This window comes from Octopus bimaculoides, chromosome 4 (genome assembly GCF_046866305.1).
Source record: "Octopus bimaculoides isolate indiv1 chromosome 4, ASM4686630v1, whole genome shotgun sequence".
Lineage (NCBI taxonomy): Eukaryota > Metazoa > Mollusca > Cephalopoda > Octopoda > Octopodidae > Octopus > Octopus bimaculoides.
Window position 1 is genome coordinate 41,598,621 of NC_142931.1, and position 22,875 is coordinate 41,621,495.

At 33.8% G+C, this 22,875-nt stretch overlaps 2 protein-coding genes across 5 annotated transcripts in view; one reads left to right on the forward strand and one right to left on the reverse strand.

Annotated features, from left to right (window-relative positions):
- Positions 1 to 20,098, forward strand: part of LOC106883715 (phagosome assembly factor 1) — a 66,355-nt gene extending 46,257 nt beyond the window's left edge. The window contains exons 7-14 of one of the 4 annotated variants that reach the window (XM_089350652.1): positions 357 to 475; positions 1,734 to 1,846; positions 4,214 to 4,290; positions 9,783 to 9,923; positions 11,322 to 11,404; positions 13,241 to 13,343; positions 16,464 to 16,824; positions 18,168 to 20,098. In XM_089350652.1, the coding sequence (XP_089206778.1) occupies positions 357 to 475; positions 1,734 to 1,846; positions 4,214 to 4,290; positions 9,783 to 9,923; positions 11,322 to 11,404; positions 13,241 to 13,343; positions 16,464 to 16,824; positions 18,168 to 18,238 (1,068 nt within the window). In that variant the 3' untranslated portion in view covers positions 18,239 to 20,098. The remainder of the gene's footprint in view (positions 1 to 356; positions 476 to 1,733; positions 1,847 to 4,213; positions 4,291 to 9,782; positions 9,924 to 11,321; positions 11,405 to 13,240; positions 13,344 to 16,463; positions 16,825 to 18,167) is intronic. The other 3 variants (XM_089350654.1, XM_089350653.1, XM_014934826.3) reach the window with 3 other exon arrangements.
- A 1-nt stretch (position 20,099) lies between these two features.
- LOC106883713 (katanin p80 WD40 repeat-containing subunit B1) overlaps positions 20,100 to 22,875 on the reverse strand; it is a 53,849-nt gene continuing 51,073 nt past the window's right edge. The window contains exons 16-18 of the mRNA XM_014934825.3: positions 21,742 to 21,816; positions 21,453 to 21,569; positions 20,100 to 21,360 (exon numbers count right to left, since the gene is read on the reverse strand). Of these exons, the coding sequence (XP_014790311.1) occupies positions 21,234 to 21,360; positions 21,453 to 21,569; positions 21,742 to 21,816 (319 nt within the window). The 3' untranslated portion in view covers positions 20,100 to 21,233. The remainder of the gene's footprint in view (positions 21,361 to 21,452; positions 21,570 to 21,741; positions 21,817 to 22,875) is intronic.

The following is a 22,875-nucleotide window of genomic DNA, read 5'->3' on the forward strand; positions in this document are numbered from 1 at the left end:
TCGTGGTTCCTTCTTAACTTTTCTCACAGATTTTAGGTTAAAAGCCTGCTCTTTTTACCTCCTTTGTCTAAACCTTAAGAAATTATCTTTCTTGAGTTACTCTAACAATACTTCATTTATATATTCTTATTGTATCTACCAAACCATAATTACAGAATTACCTTATTTATATCCTTAAATTTGTTTTGATAACAATTACATTAATGTTACTTGTCAACACTTATTGTAGATCATAATTTATAATAAATATTTATTTATTGTATATTTTTATTATCCTATATCTTTTTCTTTTGAAATTTTTGTTTACATCTCTTTTTGCATTTTGTATAATGTTTATAACAACTTTATTAATTAAGCCTGTTTTCTCTAAGCCTCGTTATGCTCATGGACTTGGATCCCTTCAATTTCCAAATGGATCATCTCCGGTTGTAGCTAGGATGTGCATTTATTCTGGAAATAGTTTAAGTGATACAAAGTAAGTAAATCATTAGCTGAAAGCTCATCTTCAAATATTTATTCTTTTATTGAATCTCCTTACCAACAGTCACTGTGTATCTCTCTCCCTCTATCTCTCTCCCTCTATCTCTCTTTCTTTCTCTATCTCTCTCTTCCCTCCTCTACCTTCTCTATTACTCTTTGCTTCTGTTATTTTCTCCTCTTCGCCCTTTCACTATTCCTCTTTCATCACTCTCTCTTCTATCTGACAAGGTCAAGACAAACACATTTTAAGGTAGAGAAGAATCTTTAAACTTGCAGGGGATGAGACAACCTTTGTAGTGTTCATGATAAAATGTACTTAAATTCTTTTAGTCTTTCCAAGAATATGACTACCTCTTTAGTGCTGGTGCCATAATAGAATGTATCCAGTACATTCTGTAAAGTGGCTGGTGTTAGGTAGGGCATCCAGCTATAGAAAACATACAAAAAAAGAAGTGTATAAGTAAGACATAGTCCTCAACACATCTAGGGGGGTAGTAACTCTTGCTGTGATGACCCATTCACCTCCAATGTTAGCCAGCATGGCAAAAATCATAAAATGGCATTGATGGCAATTCTGGTTCAAAAGTACAGTGAAGAGTTTTCTTTACTGATGACCCCAATATAAGCATGTAATTTGTTGTCTCCCATATTTGCCAAGGCACTGAAAATTTATATTGGTCAGTGATTGATACTGTTTTTCTCTCATTGCTTAATTGATTTCTCATTAGCTGTTTAATGCTCCCTGTATTAAATGTCATCATTATCATAGTCATTTAGCATCCACTTTTTCATACTTGCTTGGGTCTGACAGAATTTGTTGAGTGAGATTTTCTACAGTTTTCTTGTCACCAACTTTCACCTATTTCTAAGCAAGATAATATTAACCGTGGCCTGTCGTTTTTCACAAAAGACTGGAAATGAACAACAATGCTTGTATGACAGTGATGCTTGTTAGAAGTAAAATAGAGATTATATGACAAGTAGAGAATGGTGGAGTAGAGGGACAAACAGACAGACAAATTGTTTTACATTGTTTACATTAAATTCATTTTTCCCCCTCTAAATAATCTCCATGTTTGACGTTTGGCACTCATCTCTTTGAAATGTCTGAAACAGCTATTCATAAAGCATACAGTTTAGCCCTATTGTCTCTGTCTATTTGTTTGTGTCAAAGAAAATCCTTAATTGTTATTGTTTATGTTTCACTGACAACTGAAAAATATTTGTCACCTGATTTTGTTCTTTATGTGCAGATCACCTCCACTACCAATCACATGTTTCCATGGAGACTGTTTTGTCGATTGTGTTGAAGTGCTGAGAGATTACAACTCTACGAAAGGATTAAAGTTCATTCTTGTAACTGAAGGTGAGGGACTTAGATTTAAAGTAGTGTTTTCCATTAAATATGTCCATTACTAGTGGGTTTATGTTGACCAATAAATAAATAAATAAAGGAAAGAAATTCATTAAGAATGAAAATCAGACCTCAGTATGATCATGTTGAAAGCATTTACAAATAAATTAATACAGTACAGGGTGTTTGGGCTAAATTTGACAGTTTGCATAAAAGGTAAAGAAAACACAATATACCATCCAAAAATAAAAGTAATTGTAAAAGAAACAAAGATATCAACCAGATTATGGCTGGGAGATAACAGTTTACTCAAAATAACTGCCCTTAGTTTCCACTACAGCCTCAAGATGGCTCTGGAACCTGGCACTGTGTTCCTCACTGTGTCCTCTGGAAGGTTTTCAAACACATCCTTGATCTTTATTTTTACAAGCAAAGTGGTTGGTTTCATTTTCAATCACACCCCACACATAGTAATCCATGGGATTACAATCAAGGGAATTAGGATGCCCAAAATCAGGGCTTGCTCAGTCATAGATACTCTCCGACAACTACTTCTGATCTTCCTGAAGGTACAGCAAATAGCCAAATCCAGCTGCCTCACATATGGACTTCCAACAGCAACCCTTGCCAGCCAGAGATTGATTACAGTTTCCAACAACTTCACATAACCAACTGAATTGAGCCTAAGGCCCTGTTCAAAGGTGTGGTGATGAATTTCTGCTAGAAGATGCAGTTAGAAATGCTTGGTGTGTCCTTTCCTGCTGGCCAAGGCTTTGTAGTCTCCATTGCAGCTGTCTGTGTCACATTTTATAGCCTTTACAATGTTCACAGAGCACTGAGCAGCAGTCACAATCTTGGCATTTTGATACTTTTAACACAATACAGGTAACTCTTTTCCAGTATTCAGTTGGCTTCCAGCTGTCCATGTCAGCTAATTTTTTCCCAACTGAAACTTAAATTATTATGCTCTCCAATGCTGTTTACTGTTTACCAATACATGAAGTTTTTCCTGAAAAAAGGAGATATAAAAAAAAATCATCAAATTTAGCTCAAGCATCCTGTTTAGCTTACTACAAATTTTGTTTACTTGTCTTACTTGTCTTAAATCATTATCAATTTACACCCTTTTTTTACATGCTGGCTTGAAATGGATGTGTCTCAGTCTCATTACATCATCTGATACAAAACTAGAGCACTAGAGAAAACTGACCAAGTTAGTTGTACATGTCTTACAGTGTGAATTGGGTTGTACCACTGACACTATAGAAGTTGAATATAGCAGGAATAAAGATGTACTCTCCCCTTTATTAGTAATTATATGGCATTCTACCTTGATTGTACATTCCATCTTTGACACAGTTTCTATTGCTGGATACCTTTTCTATCACCATCCACTTTACACCATATAGTGAGTCCATTTTATGATACCACTAGCATTAGAGAGACAGTCTGGGACATAACTAAGGAGTCCCATCTTCCATTTTATCAGTTCTTATTTAGACAAGTAGCCTATAATGCCACTTGTATAGTTCATGTTTCATTTATATGTTTCTTATTTCTTTATTGCCCACAAGGGGCTAAACACAGAGCGGACAAGCAAGAATAGACAAAGGGATCAAGTCGATTACATTGACCCCAGTGCGTAACTGGTACCTAATTTATCGACCCCGAAAGGATAAAAGACAAAGTCGACCTCAGCGGAATTTGAACTCAGGACATAACGGCAGACGAAATACCACTAAGCATTTCGGCCGGCGTGCTAACGTTTCTGCCAGCTCGCCGCCAATAATTTGTTTATATGCTTCTATAACCTGATACCCTACCTCATGCCAACAATTTTACACAGTATACTGGGTTCATTTTTTCATGGCATGGCACCAACACTAGTGAGGTCACTCTGTAACTCACGAGATTAAAGTGCTTCTGAGCTTCAGAAATTGAATTTCCTTGGTTATAGCCATTTACCACATTTATTACATCTGATATAACATACATTTAAGAAGTTAAATGAATATTTCCTGAAAACTCTTAAATATTTCCAGATTACAACTTCTTCAGAATCAGAATGTGAAGAAATTGAAGCTAGTTATTGAGAACCAAAAATATCTGCAAGACAAAAGTAAAACTAGAAGTCTGTCAGATGTATTCTAGTTGTTTATTTGAATATTTGTAGCAATATATGATTTAATAATGAGCATATACTTATTTTAGTCAGAAGCTGTAGCTATTTCAGGGAACTGTCATTAATGAGCTCCAGCATGGTCACAGCCTCTGTTTGCTTATTGTTGACAGAGATTTAAAAATACCGCAGTAGGGAGGTTGCTTTGATGATTTTAAATAAATGCAGTGTCATGTATATAACATTTGTCTTTTTGATAGGTAATGGTTCCAGCAAACTGTTAGACACAAGAAAGAAAACAGTAGACAGAATTGTTAGATTCTCAGATTCTTGTCAAGTAAGTAAGCGTTCTTAAATATGTTATTTTTTAATTCAAATATGCAATAGGATTGATGCTGTATCCAGAAGTAACGATATAAGATCTGCATACCAAAACTTCATTCAATGAGTAGGCTTACATAGTAATAGCTTGTTTAAGGAAGGGAGAGAATTTAATTTACTACATGATACATTGTATAATGCCAGGATCTGTTTCAAGTAAGGAAGTAAACTTGCCCATTCCCTGTTACATTCTCAAATGGAAGTAGAATTACAACATTCATCTTCCTTTAAGAAAAACTATGAATTATGAGATTAAAATGACCAACAGTTGTTGTAGTAACACCAATCTGGAATCAGATTTTATGTTTATATTTACTGGCATAGCTGTGTGGCTAAGAAGTTCGCTTCCTAACCACATAGTTTCGTGTTTAGTCCTACTGCATGGCACCTTGATTGATCAAAGCCTTGTGAATGGATTTGGGACATGAAACTGAATGATACCTGGTGTGTATTTATGCATGCACTTCTCAGAAAATTGTTGGGCTACAAGCAGTAATGTTGGCATTTTCCTTGTCAACAAATCAAGTTCCTTAGAATTAAGAATTTTAAAACAAAACATTTGATCAGGATTTTACTTTATTTAGTGATCTTGAATACAGTAACCTAGAAAATTGATGCTTCTCTTACCAAAACACACATTTTTTTCTACTAAACAGAGTTGCACTTGATAGAAATATATCTAAATTTCTGTCATGATCTTCAAAAGAGTTACCACATTCAGTAATGTCATCTAAATATGAGTAAGTAGATTTTAGGTTATTTTAGGTTATTTTAGGTTATTCTGAGTGGTTGGCGTTAGGAAGGGCATCCAGCTGTAGAAACTCTGCCAAATCAGACTGGAGCCTGGTGTTGCCATCCGGTTTCACCAGTCCTCAGTCAAATCGTCCAACCCATGCTAGCATGGAAAGCGGACGTTAAACGATGATGATGATGATGATGATGAATTCAATTAATCACTCATTGAAAACATACCACTGCATTCATGCAGCAAAATTGAAGTCTTGTATATTGATACAGTTATCCCAAAGCTTAAAAAACAGTGCAAGGACAGTCAAAAGTTGTTAGTTGTCATTGGTAGCTGATAAAAAGTATGTTTTATATCAGTCTTTCCAAATATGACTATTAAGATACAGCATTAAGTAACTCTCAATGATATGGATTGGAAATGCTTTAAGAAGGGTTTGAATGGTGGTAAAGAAATTAATGGCAAAGCATTCTTTGTGATTTTGACATTCTGTCACAACAAAAACTTGAGTTCCCCCATGTTAAGTTATTGGGTTCTATGATGATGTCTTTTGATTGGGCAGTTTACATTTTTGTTTTACAAATTTGCAATCATCCATAGTATACTTTGGAGTTAGTTTAGCAATAGATTTGACATTCAGAGTTAAAGTAGTGAAGAGTGTAACTGGTTGAATCTTTAGGCAAGCAATATTTGTCATAACTAATCTTGCTTATTAAATTTAAATACAACTGAAGAATGTTAAAGATGGAATTCCGGTTAATTATTATATCTGAGCAGAGACTGGGCATAGCAAACACTAGCTGCTGAGTATAACTATTCAGTATTTTGAATATCAATGTTCATGTAATTTGGGAACTAAGCTTTGTTGATGCTAACACAAAATTATTTCTGAATGGTTTATTGACTAAACCATTCTGCTTAGCAGTTAGGTGAAATAAAATTATTAGAGCTTCCACTGTCAACTATGATGTTGAGTGGTTATTAATCACTATAATGATGCACGAAAGAAAGGATATTCCAATAAAGTTGATAAACTTAATATTACTCAAAGAAATTAATGTGTTGGCGGTTGGATTTGCTGACCCAAGAAAAATGCCCTTTTATTTGACACGTGTGGTTTAGGGTATCTTTTGTTGGACATTCTCTCTGATTTTGACTATAGTTTTACAAGGTCTGTTCAGAGTTGCCTCTCTTAGGTACCTCCCATTGATAAAAGCCAACTAGCTTGTCTGGGAGTCCTGATAGGTGGCAACACTGAACAGATATAGTGTGCTTTCATACCTTTTTACCATAAGAGAAATATTTTCTCTCTGGTAACTGGAGTGAATATATCACAAACATTTTAACTAACTTAAACTTTGCATGCATGCATGTATGCATACATACATACATACATACATACATACATACATATGTACACACACACTGTTTTGACACTACTACTTTCAGTTAAATTCTTCAACTAGGAGTAGAAATTGGTTTGAGGGCTTCTGTTGACTGTTACCTGCAAGTTGTAAGTTGATGTCTTGCAAACCCTTCATTCATTGGTTAAATATCCTTAAGATAATTCATCATGTATTGTTAGTTATCACAAACTTATATAAATTTGTATATTTTATAAGATACTAGCAGAGCAACCCAGCGTTGCCCGGGAATGAAATTGTTGCTTATATACTGGAAGGAAAAAAGCAAAATATGCTGTATAGAAATCTGAGGACATTCTGTAGATGGATTCTCAGATGAATGATGACTGGGCACCTCTCATGAATTGGAAAATTGAAGATGCGCCAAAAAGCCTCATTGGTACTTGGAAACTTTTACGAAAATTAAAATGTGGCTTAAATGAAAAAAATGATTTACGTGAATATCCTCACAAGAGTAATTGAAATAAATTGCGATTGTGGAACCTCTCACGCACGCACGAAAGCACACACACAGAGTATCACACATCAGATGAAATGGAAGTGTGTGTGTGTGTGTGACAGAGAGAGAGAGAGCGGTTTGTTGTCATGTATACGTACATGCATAAATATGCATACATCTTTGTGTGTGTGCGTGTGTATGAGAGAGAGAGAGAGTAAATTATACTATATATAAAACAGAGATGTGTGTGTAATTGACTTCACCAAATGCTTCTATACTTGTGATGTGTGAATAATTTGACCTCGGATAAATGTTAGGCTCTTCATTTGATTTTTTTTATCTCTAATTAAAAATAAATAATATTGCTTTATATTTAAGATTCACTTCTTTAAAAAGGTTCCTCAATGTCAACTTCCGGTATTGACGTAACAACGGCAAAAAGCTTCACTCTCTATTTTGTGTGTGAGTGTGTATGAGAGAGAGAGAGAGAGTAAATACTACATACACACCGTTCTCTCACTCTGTCTCACACACATACACACCCCTTGACTCACTCACACTCTGTCTCTTACAAACACACACATACATAAATGTATACAAACATATTTACAAAGACACACGTGTGTATGCACGCGCGTGCATGTTTGTAAGAGACAGAGTGCGAGTGAGTCAAGAGCTGTGTTGTCATATGCATACATCCAAAGATGTATGTATATTTATGCATGTACGTATACATGACAACAAACCTCTCTCTCTCACTCACACTCTGTCTCTTACAAACACACACATACATAAATGTATACAAACATATTTACATAGACTCACGTGTGTATGCGCGCGCGTGCGTGGGGGGTTCCACAATCACCATTTATTTCAATTATTCTTGTGAGGATATTCACGTAAATCATTTTTTTCATTTAATCCCCATTTTAATTTTCATAAAAGTTTCCAAGTACCAATGAGGCTTTTTGGCACATCTTCAATTTTCCCCATTCATGAGAGGCGCCCAGCCATCATTCATCTGAGAGTCCATCTACAGAATGTCCTCTCAAATTTCTATACAGCATATTTTGCCTTTTTTTCTTCAAGTATATAAGCAACAATTTCATTCCCGAGCAACGCCGGGTGCCTCTGCTAGTACTACATACACTCCACTCTCTCACTCTGTCTCACACACATACACACGCACACATACATCCAAAAATGATGGATGCATATGACAACACACCCCTTGACTCACTCACACTCTGTCTCTTACAAACACACACATACATAAATATATACAAACATATTTACAAAGACACACGTGTGTATGCGTGTGTGCTGTGTGTGTGTGAGAGAGAGAGACAGACAGACAGACAGACAGAGAGAGACAAAGCCATTGAAGGGGTGTGTCGACAATTATACGTACATACATAAATAGTCATACATTTCTTGTACGTATGTGTGAGAGAGAGAGAGAGAGAGAGAGTCACTGAAACATCTCTCTGTCTGTCTGTTTGTCTGTCTCTCTCTCTCTCTCACACACACACATGCAGATATACACACAGAAAAGATGTATGCATATGTATTTATGTATGTACGTAGACATCACAACACACCCCTTCACTCACACACATACAGAAACACACATGTGCCAAAAAAAAAAAAATAATAGAAAATTTATTTACGGAAATTAACGAAGTGTGCGAGTTCAGAACGAAATCAAACCTGGAGTGTGTGAATGAGAGAGAGAGTGAAAATATATGAGATGAACATGGAACGCCCAAAAATCGTATAAATAAAAGCACGTTAAAAAGTATCTTGTACGGAATATTGAAATTTATGAACTTCGTAAATATGTGTTTCAGTAATTGATCGTAGTAGAGAGTGAGAGACGTCAACGTTTTTTCACGTCCGTACCGGAAGTTGATATTGAGAAACCTTTTTAAAGAAGTGAATCTTAAATATAAAGCAATATTATTTATTTTTAATTAGAGATAAACAAAATCAAATGAAGAGCCTAACATTTATCCAAGGTCAAATTATTTATGTATCACAAGTATGGAAGTAAATAGTGAAGCCGTTTTCACGTGAAAAGCGATTACACACACACCTCTGTTTTATATATAGTATAGATTAAGTAGTAATACAATATTAATACCCTACCTTTATTTTCCTGTTGATTTTAAAATATTTTTTTTTTAAGAACATTCCTATCTAAGAGGTAGTGATTAGGGTTTTAGTAATTGCAGAACTTCTTATATAGAGTAACTTGAACTTTGTATGGTGGAGTGCTAAAAAGTCCCTGGCTTTAAGGGTATCACAAAAAGCCTAGTTGGAGGCCCAACCTTCTGAGTTCATTTACAGGGCTTAGAAAATTTGAAGGACTGCTGCAATAAGTGTGTGAACCCGAGAGGGGAATATGTTGAATAAAATCATAATTAACTGATCTTCCTGTATTTTCTTTTACCCAAAGCTAGGAACTTTTCAGCACCCTCTCATAAAAGACAAAAGCATGATGAGTTGAAGATAGCAAGACATTAGTGCTGAGAAGATCAGCATTTAGCATGAAATTATTGAATGAAGGAGTGAGGAGTGTTAATAAGTTATTGTACAATTCAATAGCATTATAAGCTGTTTTAGAGTTGTAAAGATAGATACTTCCAGCTTTCGCAAGATAATCTCAGATGTCATACCTATTTGGAGTAGTTAATCAGAAAATTGTCCAATGTATCCTTTTTAGTTATTAATGTTACAGTCATGTCTGAAAATTGTTATACAATAAAACCAATTAAACTAATGACACTATTGAGTTAATGTTATGTAATTATTTTGTAATTTGATTATTTTTTTTTCAGGATGTGATTAGTGCCTTAGGATGTCCTAGTAAGGTGTTCTATAAATCAGAAGATAAAATGATGATTCATTCCCCTGATGCTCATCGAAGAGTTAAATCACGCTGTTCTGATTATTTTTACAACTATTTTACAATGGGTGTCGTAAGTAGCATTGATATAAAAATACTTATATGGTTCCAAAATCTATGTTTTTGATTAAGCAATCAGATATTTTATTGGGAAAATATTTTCAAAAAGATATTTTTATATTTTCCATCAACTCTGTCACCATGTGTGTTTGTTTTTCTATCCTGAATTACATCAGGCAAGCTTACATAATTTCTTTTCTCTCTCTCTCTCTCTCTCTCTCTCAGTCAGATATATTTTAGCTGATCAGCTGTAACTCGCAAGGGTAAATTGCACCATTGCACAATTTTGTATGGATGTTTGCTGGAGCATCAGGCAGTGATAAAAGAGGTTTTGATATTCTTTCTGTCAGTGCAGTGCTTTGATAAACTGAGTTTAATTAGAATGTTTATTTATTGGATGAGTTCAATTTGGCATAAAAGCTGATAAAACACCAGTTACACAGTCCATCACTTCTTACAACAAAGAGGGTCTGTACTTGTTTGTCTGTAGTTCTTATTTTACTGATAAATGAGCTTGACTATTACAAGTTTAATGTTATCCAAAGACATATACAGAGGCTAGTAAAGAGACACAAACTGTCAGCCCTTTGATAAGCCATTCACTATTTGGCCAGTTGTAACATTCTCTGTTCTGACCTTAACTACCTTTGTTTATAACAACTCTCTTCTCTTCAACATCAAACTATATTGTCATATTTTCATTTATCTAATTTTGCCTTTGCAACATATTACTTTTTTGATTAATTAACATAGATAAGCAATAGGCTGTGTGTTTAAGAAGTTCGCTTCTGAACCACATGCTTCCAGGTTCAATCTCATTGCATGGTACTTTGGGTAAGTGTCTTCTATAGCCTCTGACTGACCAAAGTTTGAAAGTAGATCAGTGGAAACTGAAAAGCAGCCTATCATATATATATGTGTGTGTGTGTGTGTATAAATACACCTACACTCATGCACACACGTGAAACAGGTATCTTTTAGTTTCCATCTACAAGACTCACTGTAAAGGTTTTGGTTGACCCAAGGCTTTACTAGACCACACTTGCCAAAGGTGTCATGCAATGGAACTGAACATGAAACCATATGTGGCTAGGAAGCAGACTTCTTACCAAATAGCCATGACAAATATATATATATGCATGACCTACAATATTATGTACTAAGTACACTTTACTGTTTTGCTGAGTATTTTCCTAAATTATTATATGCAGATTTTGTTTACTCTCTCTGTTTTTGCTCTCACCAGCCATTAGATGAATAATAAACAGAATGTAAATTTGTACTTTGATTAAAGTCCCACTTTTTATTTAATTTATCATATATAAACAAATAATAAAAAAATTCATTTTAATTGAACCCTGCCAATTTTTTTTTTTTTTTTTTTGTAATTCTATTTTGTCATTTGTTTTAGGACATACTTTTTGATGCAAACACCCACGTAGTGAAAAAATTCATTTTGCATACAAACTATCCAGGTCATTACAACTTTAATATGTAAGTATGCAACATCTGGAAGAAATTATCTCTTTGTTTTTCTAAAAATATTGCTGTGATATATACAAAATACTTTTTCTTTTTTAACATAAACATGTTTCTTTAATTAATTCTGTTTTTCAAATAAAGTGCTGAAGAAGGATAGTATGCTTTAACTAGCTCTTCAAACCAATTTCCTTTATTGAAAGTATTTCATTTTATGCTTTAGGAAAGGCAGCTAGCTTTGTAATGAAATAAAAACAACCCATAACTTTAATTAGGTCATTGGGTCAAGAGAAAATCCCCTAACATAGCTCAAACAGGCACTAGATCACATTGAATTAAATGTCTCAACCAACTATCAAATTTTCATTACCAAATGTTTGGGATTTACCACCTATCTAGCAGCACTTATAGGAGTTGACTGTTTATATTCCAGGTCACTAAATGTTTAGAGAATATATAATTCAGAAACATTACCTTTATTAATAACAATAGTTAAGTTAGAGTCAATATATTAAAAAGTTAATTAGAAATAATTATGGAGTTGTGAGGAGATGAACAATATTTATGACTGACTAATATTGTTTTCATTTTTCTGACAAATATGGAAATCAATTCCATATAATAAACAGTATTGGCTATTCACTGATATTTCTGAGTTATTCATTGTTGACACTATTATAGTTTCTTCCACCAACCAGTTTACAATATTTACTTAGTGTTGCTTTCACCACTAATTCAGCAAGTACAGTGAAGTCTAGGCTGCAATGACAAGGTCAGAATAAGTCTAAAACATGTCTACAGTTATTGTCCCCGTTTGCTGGGGTAAAAAAAAAAAATTTGGTTCATAAGACTGATGTGTTGCTTATTGTAGTACCAAGGCCTATTAGCAATTGGTTAATATTGTTTTATTTCTCATAAGATTTCTTTTAATTCAACATGCATTAAACATGTTATGTTTGTGTTATACATAACTGAAAGAAATCTATGTAGGAAATTCCTATTCAGATTGTAATCATATGATTGATGACAAAGTTAAATCTGAAGGAAACAGCATGAGTTTTAAAATGTAGCAATATTTTAGCAGTATTTATCTATAGAGAATACAACAAAAATGTTGCTGTAAAGACTTGAACATGGCATAAAATATAAACCAGAGATTATAGTTCTGACAATTTACTGAATAATTCAGATGTAATCATGTTTAACCTTTTAGGATTTAAACTGACCATACCTAGCCTAAATACTCTACCTTGTTTTATTTTGAAACCAACCATATTCGACCTCTCACACATACCCTACAATCATTATTTACATTTGACGGATATTTGTCCTCATCTTGTTTGTTGTTAACACAACGTTTCAGCTGATATACTTTCCAGCCTTCATCAGTTGTCTTGGGGAAATTTCGAACCTGGGCATATGGCGTAGTGGTTAAGAGCATGGGCTACTAACCCCAAGATTCCGAGTTCGATTCCAGGCAGTGACCTGAATAATAATAATAATAACATCGAAAAATACCTTAGGAATGAGAACCCAGATTCAAAATTTCCCCAAGACACCTGATGAAGGCTGGAAGGTATATCAGCCGAAACAAACAAGATGAGGACAAATGTAAATAATGTACATAATTCCTCATCTCTTAAATATAGAACTATACCTTACAATGTCATTCAGAATAAACAGTCACATTATCAAAATCTCAAAGCTATAAGATAATGCATGATTAATTCAAAACAATGTAAATAAATAAACATTACATTTGACAGAGTAATGGGAATGTTAAAGGGTTAAATATAAATTATACTACTACTACAGATGGATTTTTACTTTATTGTTTCCTTTATTTCTTAGGTATTATAGATGTGAATTTAAAATCCCTATCCATATAGATAAACCAGAATTAGAAACTGGATTATCTGAGGAAGAGCCATTGATTATCACAGCATATTCCAAGGTTGGTTAAATCGATCCAATTTTTTAGTGTGGTTATTGCTTGCTTTTTATGAAACCATATTACAGGATTTTAAATTATTGTCCATTTCCAATAGGAATTTCATGATGAAGGCATTCAAATAAGACCATTCTCTCTTTATTTAGTACACAGTATATCTTTTATCTTTATCACTTTTTCATCTTTTTACTTGTTTCAGTCATTAGGCTGTGGCCATGCTGGAGCACCACCATGAAAACTTTTTAGTTGAATGAATCAACCCTAGTACTTACTTTTTTTAAACCTGGTTATTATACCATTGTTCTCCATTGCTGAACTGCTAAGTTATGGGGACATAAAGCACACCAACACCAGTTGTCAAGCAGTGGTGGGAGACAAACACACACACACACGCATATATATATATAACTGGCACCTGCACCAGTGGGGCACTAACAGCACTGTCCGAGCGTGTTCATTGCCAGAGCAGCTATCTGGCTTCCGTGTTAGTGGCCTGTAAATAGCACCATTTGAGCATAATCATTACCAGTGTCGCCTTCTAGCACTTGTGCTGGTGGCACATTAGAAAATTATTCAAGCGAGGTCGTTGCCAGTGTCGCTAGACTGGCTCACGTGCAGGTGGCATGTAAAAAACACCTTTTTGAGCATGGCCGTTGCCAGTACCGTGTGACTGGCCCTCGTGCCGGTGGCACGTAAAAGTACCCACTACACTCTCGGAGTGGTTGGCGTTAAGAAGGGCATCCAGCTGTAGAAACTCTGCCAGATCAGACTGGAACTGCCAGTCCTCTGTCAAATCGTCCAACCCATGCTAGCATGGAAAGCGGACGTTAAACGATGATGATGATGATGATATATACACACACATACATATATATGATGGTTCAGTTTCTGTCTGCCAAATCCGTTCCCAAAGCTTTGACTGGCCCAAACTGCTAATAGGGACATAAACACACCAACGCCAGTTGTCAAGCAGTGGTGGTGGACAAACACACACACACACACACATTCACACATATATATATACAATGAAGGTGCATGCCTCAGTGCATTGGGTTCACAATCATGAGGTAGTGAGTTCGATTCTCAGATCAGGCTGTGTTGTGTTCTTGAGCAAGACACTTTATTTCACATTACTCCTGTTCACTCAGCTGTAGAAATGAGTTGCGATGTCACTCATGCCAAGCTGTATCAGCCTTTGCCTTTCCCTTGGATAACGTCGGTGACGTGGACAGAGGAAGCTGGTATGCATTGTTGACTGCTAGTCTTCCATAAACAACCTTGCCTGGACTTTTGTCTCAGAGGATAACATTCTCAGTGCAATCCCATGGTCATTCATGACTGAACTGAGTTTTTTTTTCTTCTTTTTTTTACATACACTGTAGGTTTCCTTCAGTTTCCATCTACCAAATCCATTCACAAATCTTTGGTAGGTCCAAAGCTTTAGTAGAAGACACTTGCCCAAAGTGCTATGCTATGGGACTGAACCTGGAACCATGAGATCAGGAAGCAAACTTCTTACCACACAGTCACACCTGTGCCTAGATTATTTTCAATTGCAAACAAACTGTACCCTATCCTAATGATAATCTTTTATAATTTAACTGCAGTGTATATATTCATAAACATATATAAAAGCTTTACTGATATTTGATCTGTATAATGCACCTTGTTATTATCAACGGATTATTGGTACTTAGCATATAAATCCAATTAATCTTATATGACATAAATTTATTATTGTCTTTCAGAAATTATTTTTATATACCTTACGTTATGGTTTTCTAACCTTAACTTGAGATTAAGGCTTAAAAATAAATTGATTTCCCCCACCCCACCCCCAACGTTTTGGGTGGATATAGCATTGAAATGGAACGTCTATAAACTGTGTTTATATGACAGGCTTCTACCCAGTTTCTGTTTACCAAATTGACTCACAGGACATTGGTTAGCTCAGGGCTATAGTAGAAGACACTTGTCCAAGTGATCGCATCCCAAATCAGTTTCAGTTTCCATCCATCATCAAATATTTCTGATTGTTACAGTATGATCTCATGAACAGATTTATGATCAGGGATGTTCCAGATATGACTATCCCATCTTTTTCAGTATCGTGGTATATTTGTCCAACTGGCTCCTGTGCCAGTGGCACGTAAAAAGCACCCACTACACTCTCAGTGGTTAGCGTTAGGAAGGGCATGCAGCTGTAGAAACATTGTCGGATCAGATTGGAGCCTGGTGTGGCCTCCTGGCTTGCCAGTTCCCAGTCAAACCATCCAACCCCTGCCAGCATGGAAAACGGACATTAAACGATGATGATGATGATGAAAAAAAGCAAACTTAGTTTACCAGCTGATGATCAGAAATGAATAACTCAGAGTACTAGAAACTGGAATTTTTCAATTACAATGTATTTAAGAATACTCTGCATTTGCATTGACACCTGTAATTTATTGCTTCTCATGAATCAACAGGGGTTTATATATATATATATATATATATATTCCTAGTTTCCTATTTAGAAATATTTCATTTGATACACACACACGTATTTATGTTTAAACGTGTTTGTATGTGTATTAAATGGTTCCAACTAGGAAAACAAAACCAAGTCAGAAAAAAGGTACTTACTTTTAGTTAGCAGTATTCACCACCATTTTCACATATTTAATCAAGTTGTAAACTCAGTCATAAGTTTGTTGAGGGTTATATTTTTGAACAGAATTGTAGGTTAGGAATCTTTTATAATATACTTTTCTCTTTGGATTTCATAACTATCATCATCATTGGATTCATTAAAGTAAATATTTGTATCAGATATTAAAATAGTTAATGAGCTCTCTTAGAGCTTTGAATTTTACCAGCTTATCAGAGATTTATAATCAAGCAATCATAATTTATAAAAAGGTATGATAAAAAAAAAATCACATTAAAATTTTTGCTAAAATATTTGTTTTATGAACTGTAAAGTTGAGTGTGTTTACATTACATGGTTTTATGTATATATATATATATATATATATATATATATATATATGTATGTATATGCATGTGTTTTTAAAGGATTTGTAATATTTTAGGAAATTACATTGCAACTTGCTAAAATATTTGTGTTTTTAATTGAAGTGGGACAAAGTGCAGAAATACCTGCTGAAACCAGAACAGAGACCTGTTATTCTGACCCGATCATCTTCAACTAATACCAGTAACCCTTTTGGATCAACTCTCTGCTATGGTGTTCATGATATGATATTTGAAGTAAATATTTCACAGCAAATCTATTTTAGCTTGTATACAAACTTTTTCTCATACCAGTCTTTTTATAATATTGAAATTTATGTAAAAAGAAAAAAAAAATATTATTGGAATTTTAACAGATTACAACACACCATCACAATGATGTGTTGTAACCTGTTGTTTTTATGCATGCTTGTAGTTCTTGAAATAATGGAAATTACTCAGTACCATTCTCTACTATTCCAAAGAGGTGAGTGATAGTTACCAATAAAAATAAGAACTTAAAAATTATTAACACATTAGCATTCAAACTGGCTGTATCCGGCCTGAATATTCTACATTTTACATTCTAACTGGTCATACCAAACCTCTTACACCTAACCCACACTGACATTCTAAAAGTAGTCAATCACTTCATCAAAACCTCAAAGCAATGAGGTAATGCATGATTAATTCAAAGCAATGTGAATAAAAAAGCTTTACATGTGACAAAATAATCTGAACGCTTTTTAGCCATATTGTACATTACAGGAGTCATAATTTGTTCAGTTCAGTGGTTTTTAAGGACCATTCTTCCTAACTAGTTAAAAGAATCCCCATTATATCACTAACCAATGCTCTTAACATTCAGTGTTTCTGTTATATCTGTAATTATGATCTGCATAGGCCAATGGTCCCTTCTTTTAGTGCCCTGCTCTCTTAGGAAATATTTCATTAATTTTTGCATCCCCTACAAAAACAATAAAAAGTAATAATAAAGAACTTATTGCACTACAACTAATAAGAAAAAGTAACCAAAACTGCATGAACAGTACATAGAATATGCACAGGAAGTGAATGGCGAAAAAGTCTTTAAAAGAAGGGGGGGAAAAAAAGAAAGAATTGGGGATGGGGAGCATCAAGTGTACTATTCGCATGGAAGTTTTGAAGAATGTAGTGTCTCAACTGCTAACAACTGATGCAAGTAGTTTGTTCATGGAACAAACTACCTGCATCAGCAATTCTGTGAAAAAATGAGTCTGAAAGTCATAGGTGCTGTGTTGTCTTGATTTTGTAAGCATGTCCACAAATGTTAGATGTATGGAATGTTTCATTTGAAGATGAAGAAGGTCCTAAAAGCAAAAGTTTTGGGGTTTTTTTTTTAATCCAAAACTGAACCATGTGCAGTACTGAACAAATATGCTTTCGACTCAGTGGATAAAACACAAAAGTAAATTGAGCAATTTGGAAAAAATATCTGCAAACAAATCCAAAAATATATACTTCCCCATTTTGTTGCACCCCTTAAAATGCCATCTTGTACACCCTCGTTGGGAACTATTAGAACTCGTTATGTGATTGTTTGAAATATGCATCAGAAAAGATCTTCCTGTAGTAGAAGCTGAAATAACTACCACAATTTGATACTCTGATGTTAAAGTTTATAGGTACCCTATGTGTTGTTGCAGATTAGATATAAGATGCAGTTTCAGATGATGAACACCTGCTATATTAAATTGAAACAGATTCTTAGCATATATAAAAACTTGTAATTAATTTTGGTTCAATTGAATTGGCACTCATTGATTTAATGTCAACTTTTGTTTCTTTCAGACCATGCAGAACCATCACATCGCATCAATTACCTTGTATCAACCTTCCAATGTGTCCTCACCCACAAATGACATTCCAATGTGCTGAGGTGAACTGCCATCTTTCAGAAACAAAGACCCCCTATATACATATATATATATAAACTTGTTTTGAGGATAGCTTTGCTTTCCTTTCAGACAAGAATTGAGGAAAATTCTGCTGCTCTATTTTGGTTTCCACCCTAACGAATGTAAAACTGAAAAATTGTGTATCACTTTGTGAATATTTAGAGGAAAAAAAAAAAAATCATTCAAATGCTTCCCCTTCACCCTATCTGGTTTATTAGTTTTAGGTTCATTTGAAGTCAGTGGTTATGATGACTTTCTTGTTACCTGACCCTTATAAACCCAAAATGTCAATTTAAATGGGAGTGATTAGATGAGAAATTCCTAAATTTCTGTCTAACTAGAACCTTTCTTTCCTTGTCAATCTCATTAAAATATCAATATATGACTGAAGATAGAATTCAATGAAGCAGAAAAATTTGTATTTCATTGAGAATTTAATTATTCATTTCACAATTCTAGTGATTTTTAAAACATTTGACCTGTATTTACAAATTTACAGGTGAATCTTTTTTCTTTGCTATTCATTGAGGGTTTTTTTTTTCTGTTATAACATACATCATTTCAATATTTTTTTTTCTTTTAAGTTTCATGGTAGCCTTTATACATTATATTCTAATGAAATTTTTTTATCAAAACTTATCCTCAGTATTTCAGGGTATGATTTAACAGTACCAATACATTTTGATTGTAAAAGTGATTACAAATTTGAAGTGGCTTTGATATTTTCCTTTCTTTTTAAAAACAAACAAAACAAATGAAGCCATGCCAGCTTATGCTGCAATATAAAAAAAAAAATATATATTTGCTTTCACTTTTTCACTTACCTAAAATTCCCAAACACAAAATTTTGATAATTTTCATCTCATATAATTGAAATTATGTTGAAGAAACTAAATTTTAAAATTATTTTAAAGATCTCTTTCCATGAAACATCAAAAAAAGAAAATGAAATGAATTTTTTTTTTTTTGAAACTTATTGATTTATCTTTAAAAACTATTTCTACAATCTCTCAATTGCCACATTCATTTGGCTTGTGATAATAAACATTGAGAAAAGAGAATGCACTCATACTGCTGAAATTCTAATTACATTGCAGATAAATTTGAAATAAGATAGCTTACAAAATATTTTCAGATTAAATATTTAAAGTAATTTCTTTCATTTTATCATTTATAAAAGATAGAGCTGACTATGCATTTTCAACAGTCTTGTGTTTTCTATATTTTATAATTTAAGCTTACTATATTTGTATAAGGCATGCTTTACTGACATAGAAGTCAACAGCTTTCAGCAAGCTATTAAATTAAACCCTCAAGTGAGTGTTGTGAAAAAAAAAAATGCAATGATCAAATAGTATCAGCCTTTCCGCTACTACCTCCTATCTGATCACAGGCATTGCACCTCCATCATAAAACTAAATTCCACTGCATCTTCAACTGAAATAGAAACTATCAGGCTGTAATAGCCCAAAAAATGTTTTTTTTTTCTTTATCAAGACTGGTTCTAAAGACTTTTAAAGTTGATGTAGATATTTCTTGAGACTTGAAAACTGTGAATTCAATTTCATTAGAAAAATATCAAACATGAGCGTATGTATATGTATATATATACACACACACACACAAGCTTTCAAGTGTTTACAAAAATTTTAACTAAGGGCAGGTGATAATAGGTTCTAAATTTTCAATCTAGTCAGTGTATGAGTGAAATAGTCTTGTTTTATTTATTTATTGAATTCACTTCAATTACTCAGCATATTGAGAAAAATGTCAACATTTGCTTTGTACAAAGTTAAAACACGGAAATAAAGTTGAACACACACAGTTCTTGTTATTGTTTTTTAATAGTTTTTACCTGATTTACATTTATTTATTGATTTTCTTTTTGTTTGTATTATACATTTATTTCTGTACTAAAAAAAAATGATAATCTGAAATTCCTTCTCATAATCAAGGATTGGCATTAACAAGTGCAACTGCCTCTTACTGAGATCAAAGAGAATGTAGAACCAACAGTGTTTTGCTTCATTTTTTTTTTTGAGGGGGGGGGAAGGTGGGAGAGGGGGATCTATTTGCCCTCATGCTCTGCAGATAATTTGATTGCTTTGCTTAGATCAATATTAAAAAAAAAAAAACATCCTAATTTCTTAAATAAGAGGTTTATCTGATGGAGAGAAAAAGCATATTATTATTATTAAATAAATGTTCATGTGACTGAATTTACACTGAATCAAAAACTGGTTGATCTGGTGGGTTTAGCCTCCATCCAACCCATCCCATTTTAGATCTGCATATTCATAGCTTAAAAGGCCACAGAAAACTACTGGAATGAAATTGCCAAGTATGGCAGGACCGGCTTTCTTGGTTATTTGTACGCAAATAACAAGGGCTCTGGCTACAATTATTCGATGCACATCTTCATTACTGCATTTCAGATTTAATTATTTAACAGAATTCTTTTGGTTTTAATTTTAATGAAACCTAAGTAATAATCGACTCCCATCTGTCATTACAAAAGAAAAAGAAATTTGCATGAATGTTTAATAAGAAAAAAAAAACAGGAGGTGAGATATTGACAATGTAGCAGTTACAGTGTGTTTTGGCAATCTCTTTGAAAGGACTGTGTAAATAGTTATCAAAGATGGAATTTGGTCACAGTAACTACAACACTGTACACTCACAAAGTGATTGTCCTTTCAAAGGAACATTTTCCAGACCAAAGACAGAGGAAGGATGTAAATTTTTTAAAGCACTTGTTGATCCAATTATATAATGACCTTGTCCATTCTTTAAATTTAAAATAACAAAACTCATTTCATCTTTCTCTCTTTCAAGTGGAGCAAAAAAAATAATAATTCCACTTCGTCTTTCAAGTGGGGACCAAGAGCAAGTTTTCAGTCTTACATTGCATTTTTTCATTCATTAAGTGTAATCTCCCACAAGGATTAATGCCTTGCCATCACAGTGTCTCTACCAAAATTTGAACTTCTTTTAATCCATCATCTAATTGACCCGTAACCTGCATTTTGTCTAGGATCACTTTAATCTGGTCCAGATTTCCATTAATGACTTCACATTTATTCATTCTGGAAAGAAAGCAAGAATATTTTTTTCATACAAAGAAAGGAAAGTAACACTGAATTACAAAATACATAATGGCAGTAATATCAATCTGTACCTTTCTTCCGCAGTGATATCAACACCAATTCCAGCAGCTGGATTTAGACAAGATTTTAGTAAAGGCCCAAATGTTTCCAGTATCAACTTTAGAGTACCACATACAGTTTCAACATATCTGTAATAAATTTTAAATGAATTATCAAGATGATATTTTCAAATAAACAGAAATATCATCATCCCTTTTCCCATGCTAGCATGGGTTGGAGAGTTAGTCAAGAGCAGACAAGTCAAAGGGCTCTGCCTGGATGCTCTTGCTAATGCCAACCACTTAACAGAAAAATATTTACCGTTTGTGTGGACTGGTGATGAGGTCAACTAATTTGGGACTGAGTAGTGTACACAGATCTAAATTCCATAAATCTCTGAAATGAATTACAAGTGAAATTAAAAACTGAAGCAAAATTTTTTGTGGTTTGAATAAGACAATAAATCTTGTTACAAAAGAAAATAAAGTATAAAAGAAGTTTTTCAGAAAACATTTCTCATGGCTGTAGACAAGAATTTATAGATATTTATTTTTTAAACAATTACAAAGCTGAAATATAATTACAATGCAAAAGCATAAATAATTTTATATTTCTATCTGTATAATTTGCAACAAATACTTCAATGTGAGCCTACTTTTGAAATGTCTACAATCTTTATTTGAATTTCTATTTCATTTTTATAACTGCATTACAACCAGCAGATCCTATTTTAATTAACATAAACTGAAATCCTTATATACATTAATTTTCATCATTCATTCACACAAAACAAAAATATCTGCAGTCAGACTATTCTATTATAATGTGCTAACAGTCTCTCCCTTTCTCTCTGGTCCATTTCCTCTTGACTTTGGTACACCACAAAGCTTACAAAAGTTCCTTCTGTTTGTACATCGATAACCAGACTACTTACACGTTTAAGATATCATTCTTCCTTCTGATTTCATCTTCCTCACACAGGTGTTATCCACATGCAACATAGACACTATGTACCAGATGTGTACTATTTTCATGAACACACAAAGCTCCCAAAATTGCTATAAATTCTAAAACCTCACATATGTGACAGTGAAAGCTGCAACCGAAGCTTAGGTTACCTCTTTGATGTCAGAAAAATAAACCAGCCAAGATTAATTGCTGGGCCTCTTCAAAATCCAAATTAGATCCACATTGGGTATAACCCAAATATGGTATATGTTTACTACAAACATCCTAGACCACATCCAAATGACTTACCAACATACTACAAACAAAAGCCCACAAATGCGCTTCTTGCTCTACTTTTGCAACAAGCAACTAAAACAGACCCTTTGCACCTCTAAATGAGCCACCCTTCTGCTGATCCTTCCTACTATGTCTCATTTCTCAGATTTCACACAAAGCACTTTCTTTTTCCTTACAAATGTTGCAAACTTGTAATAATCCTCCCTTCGA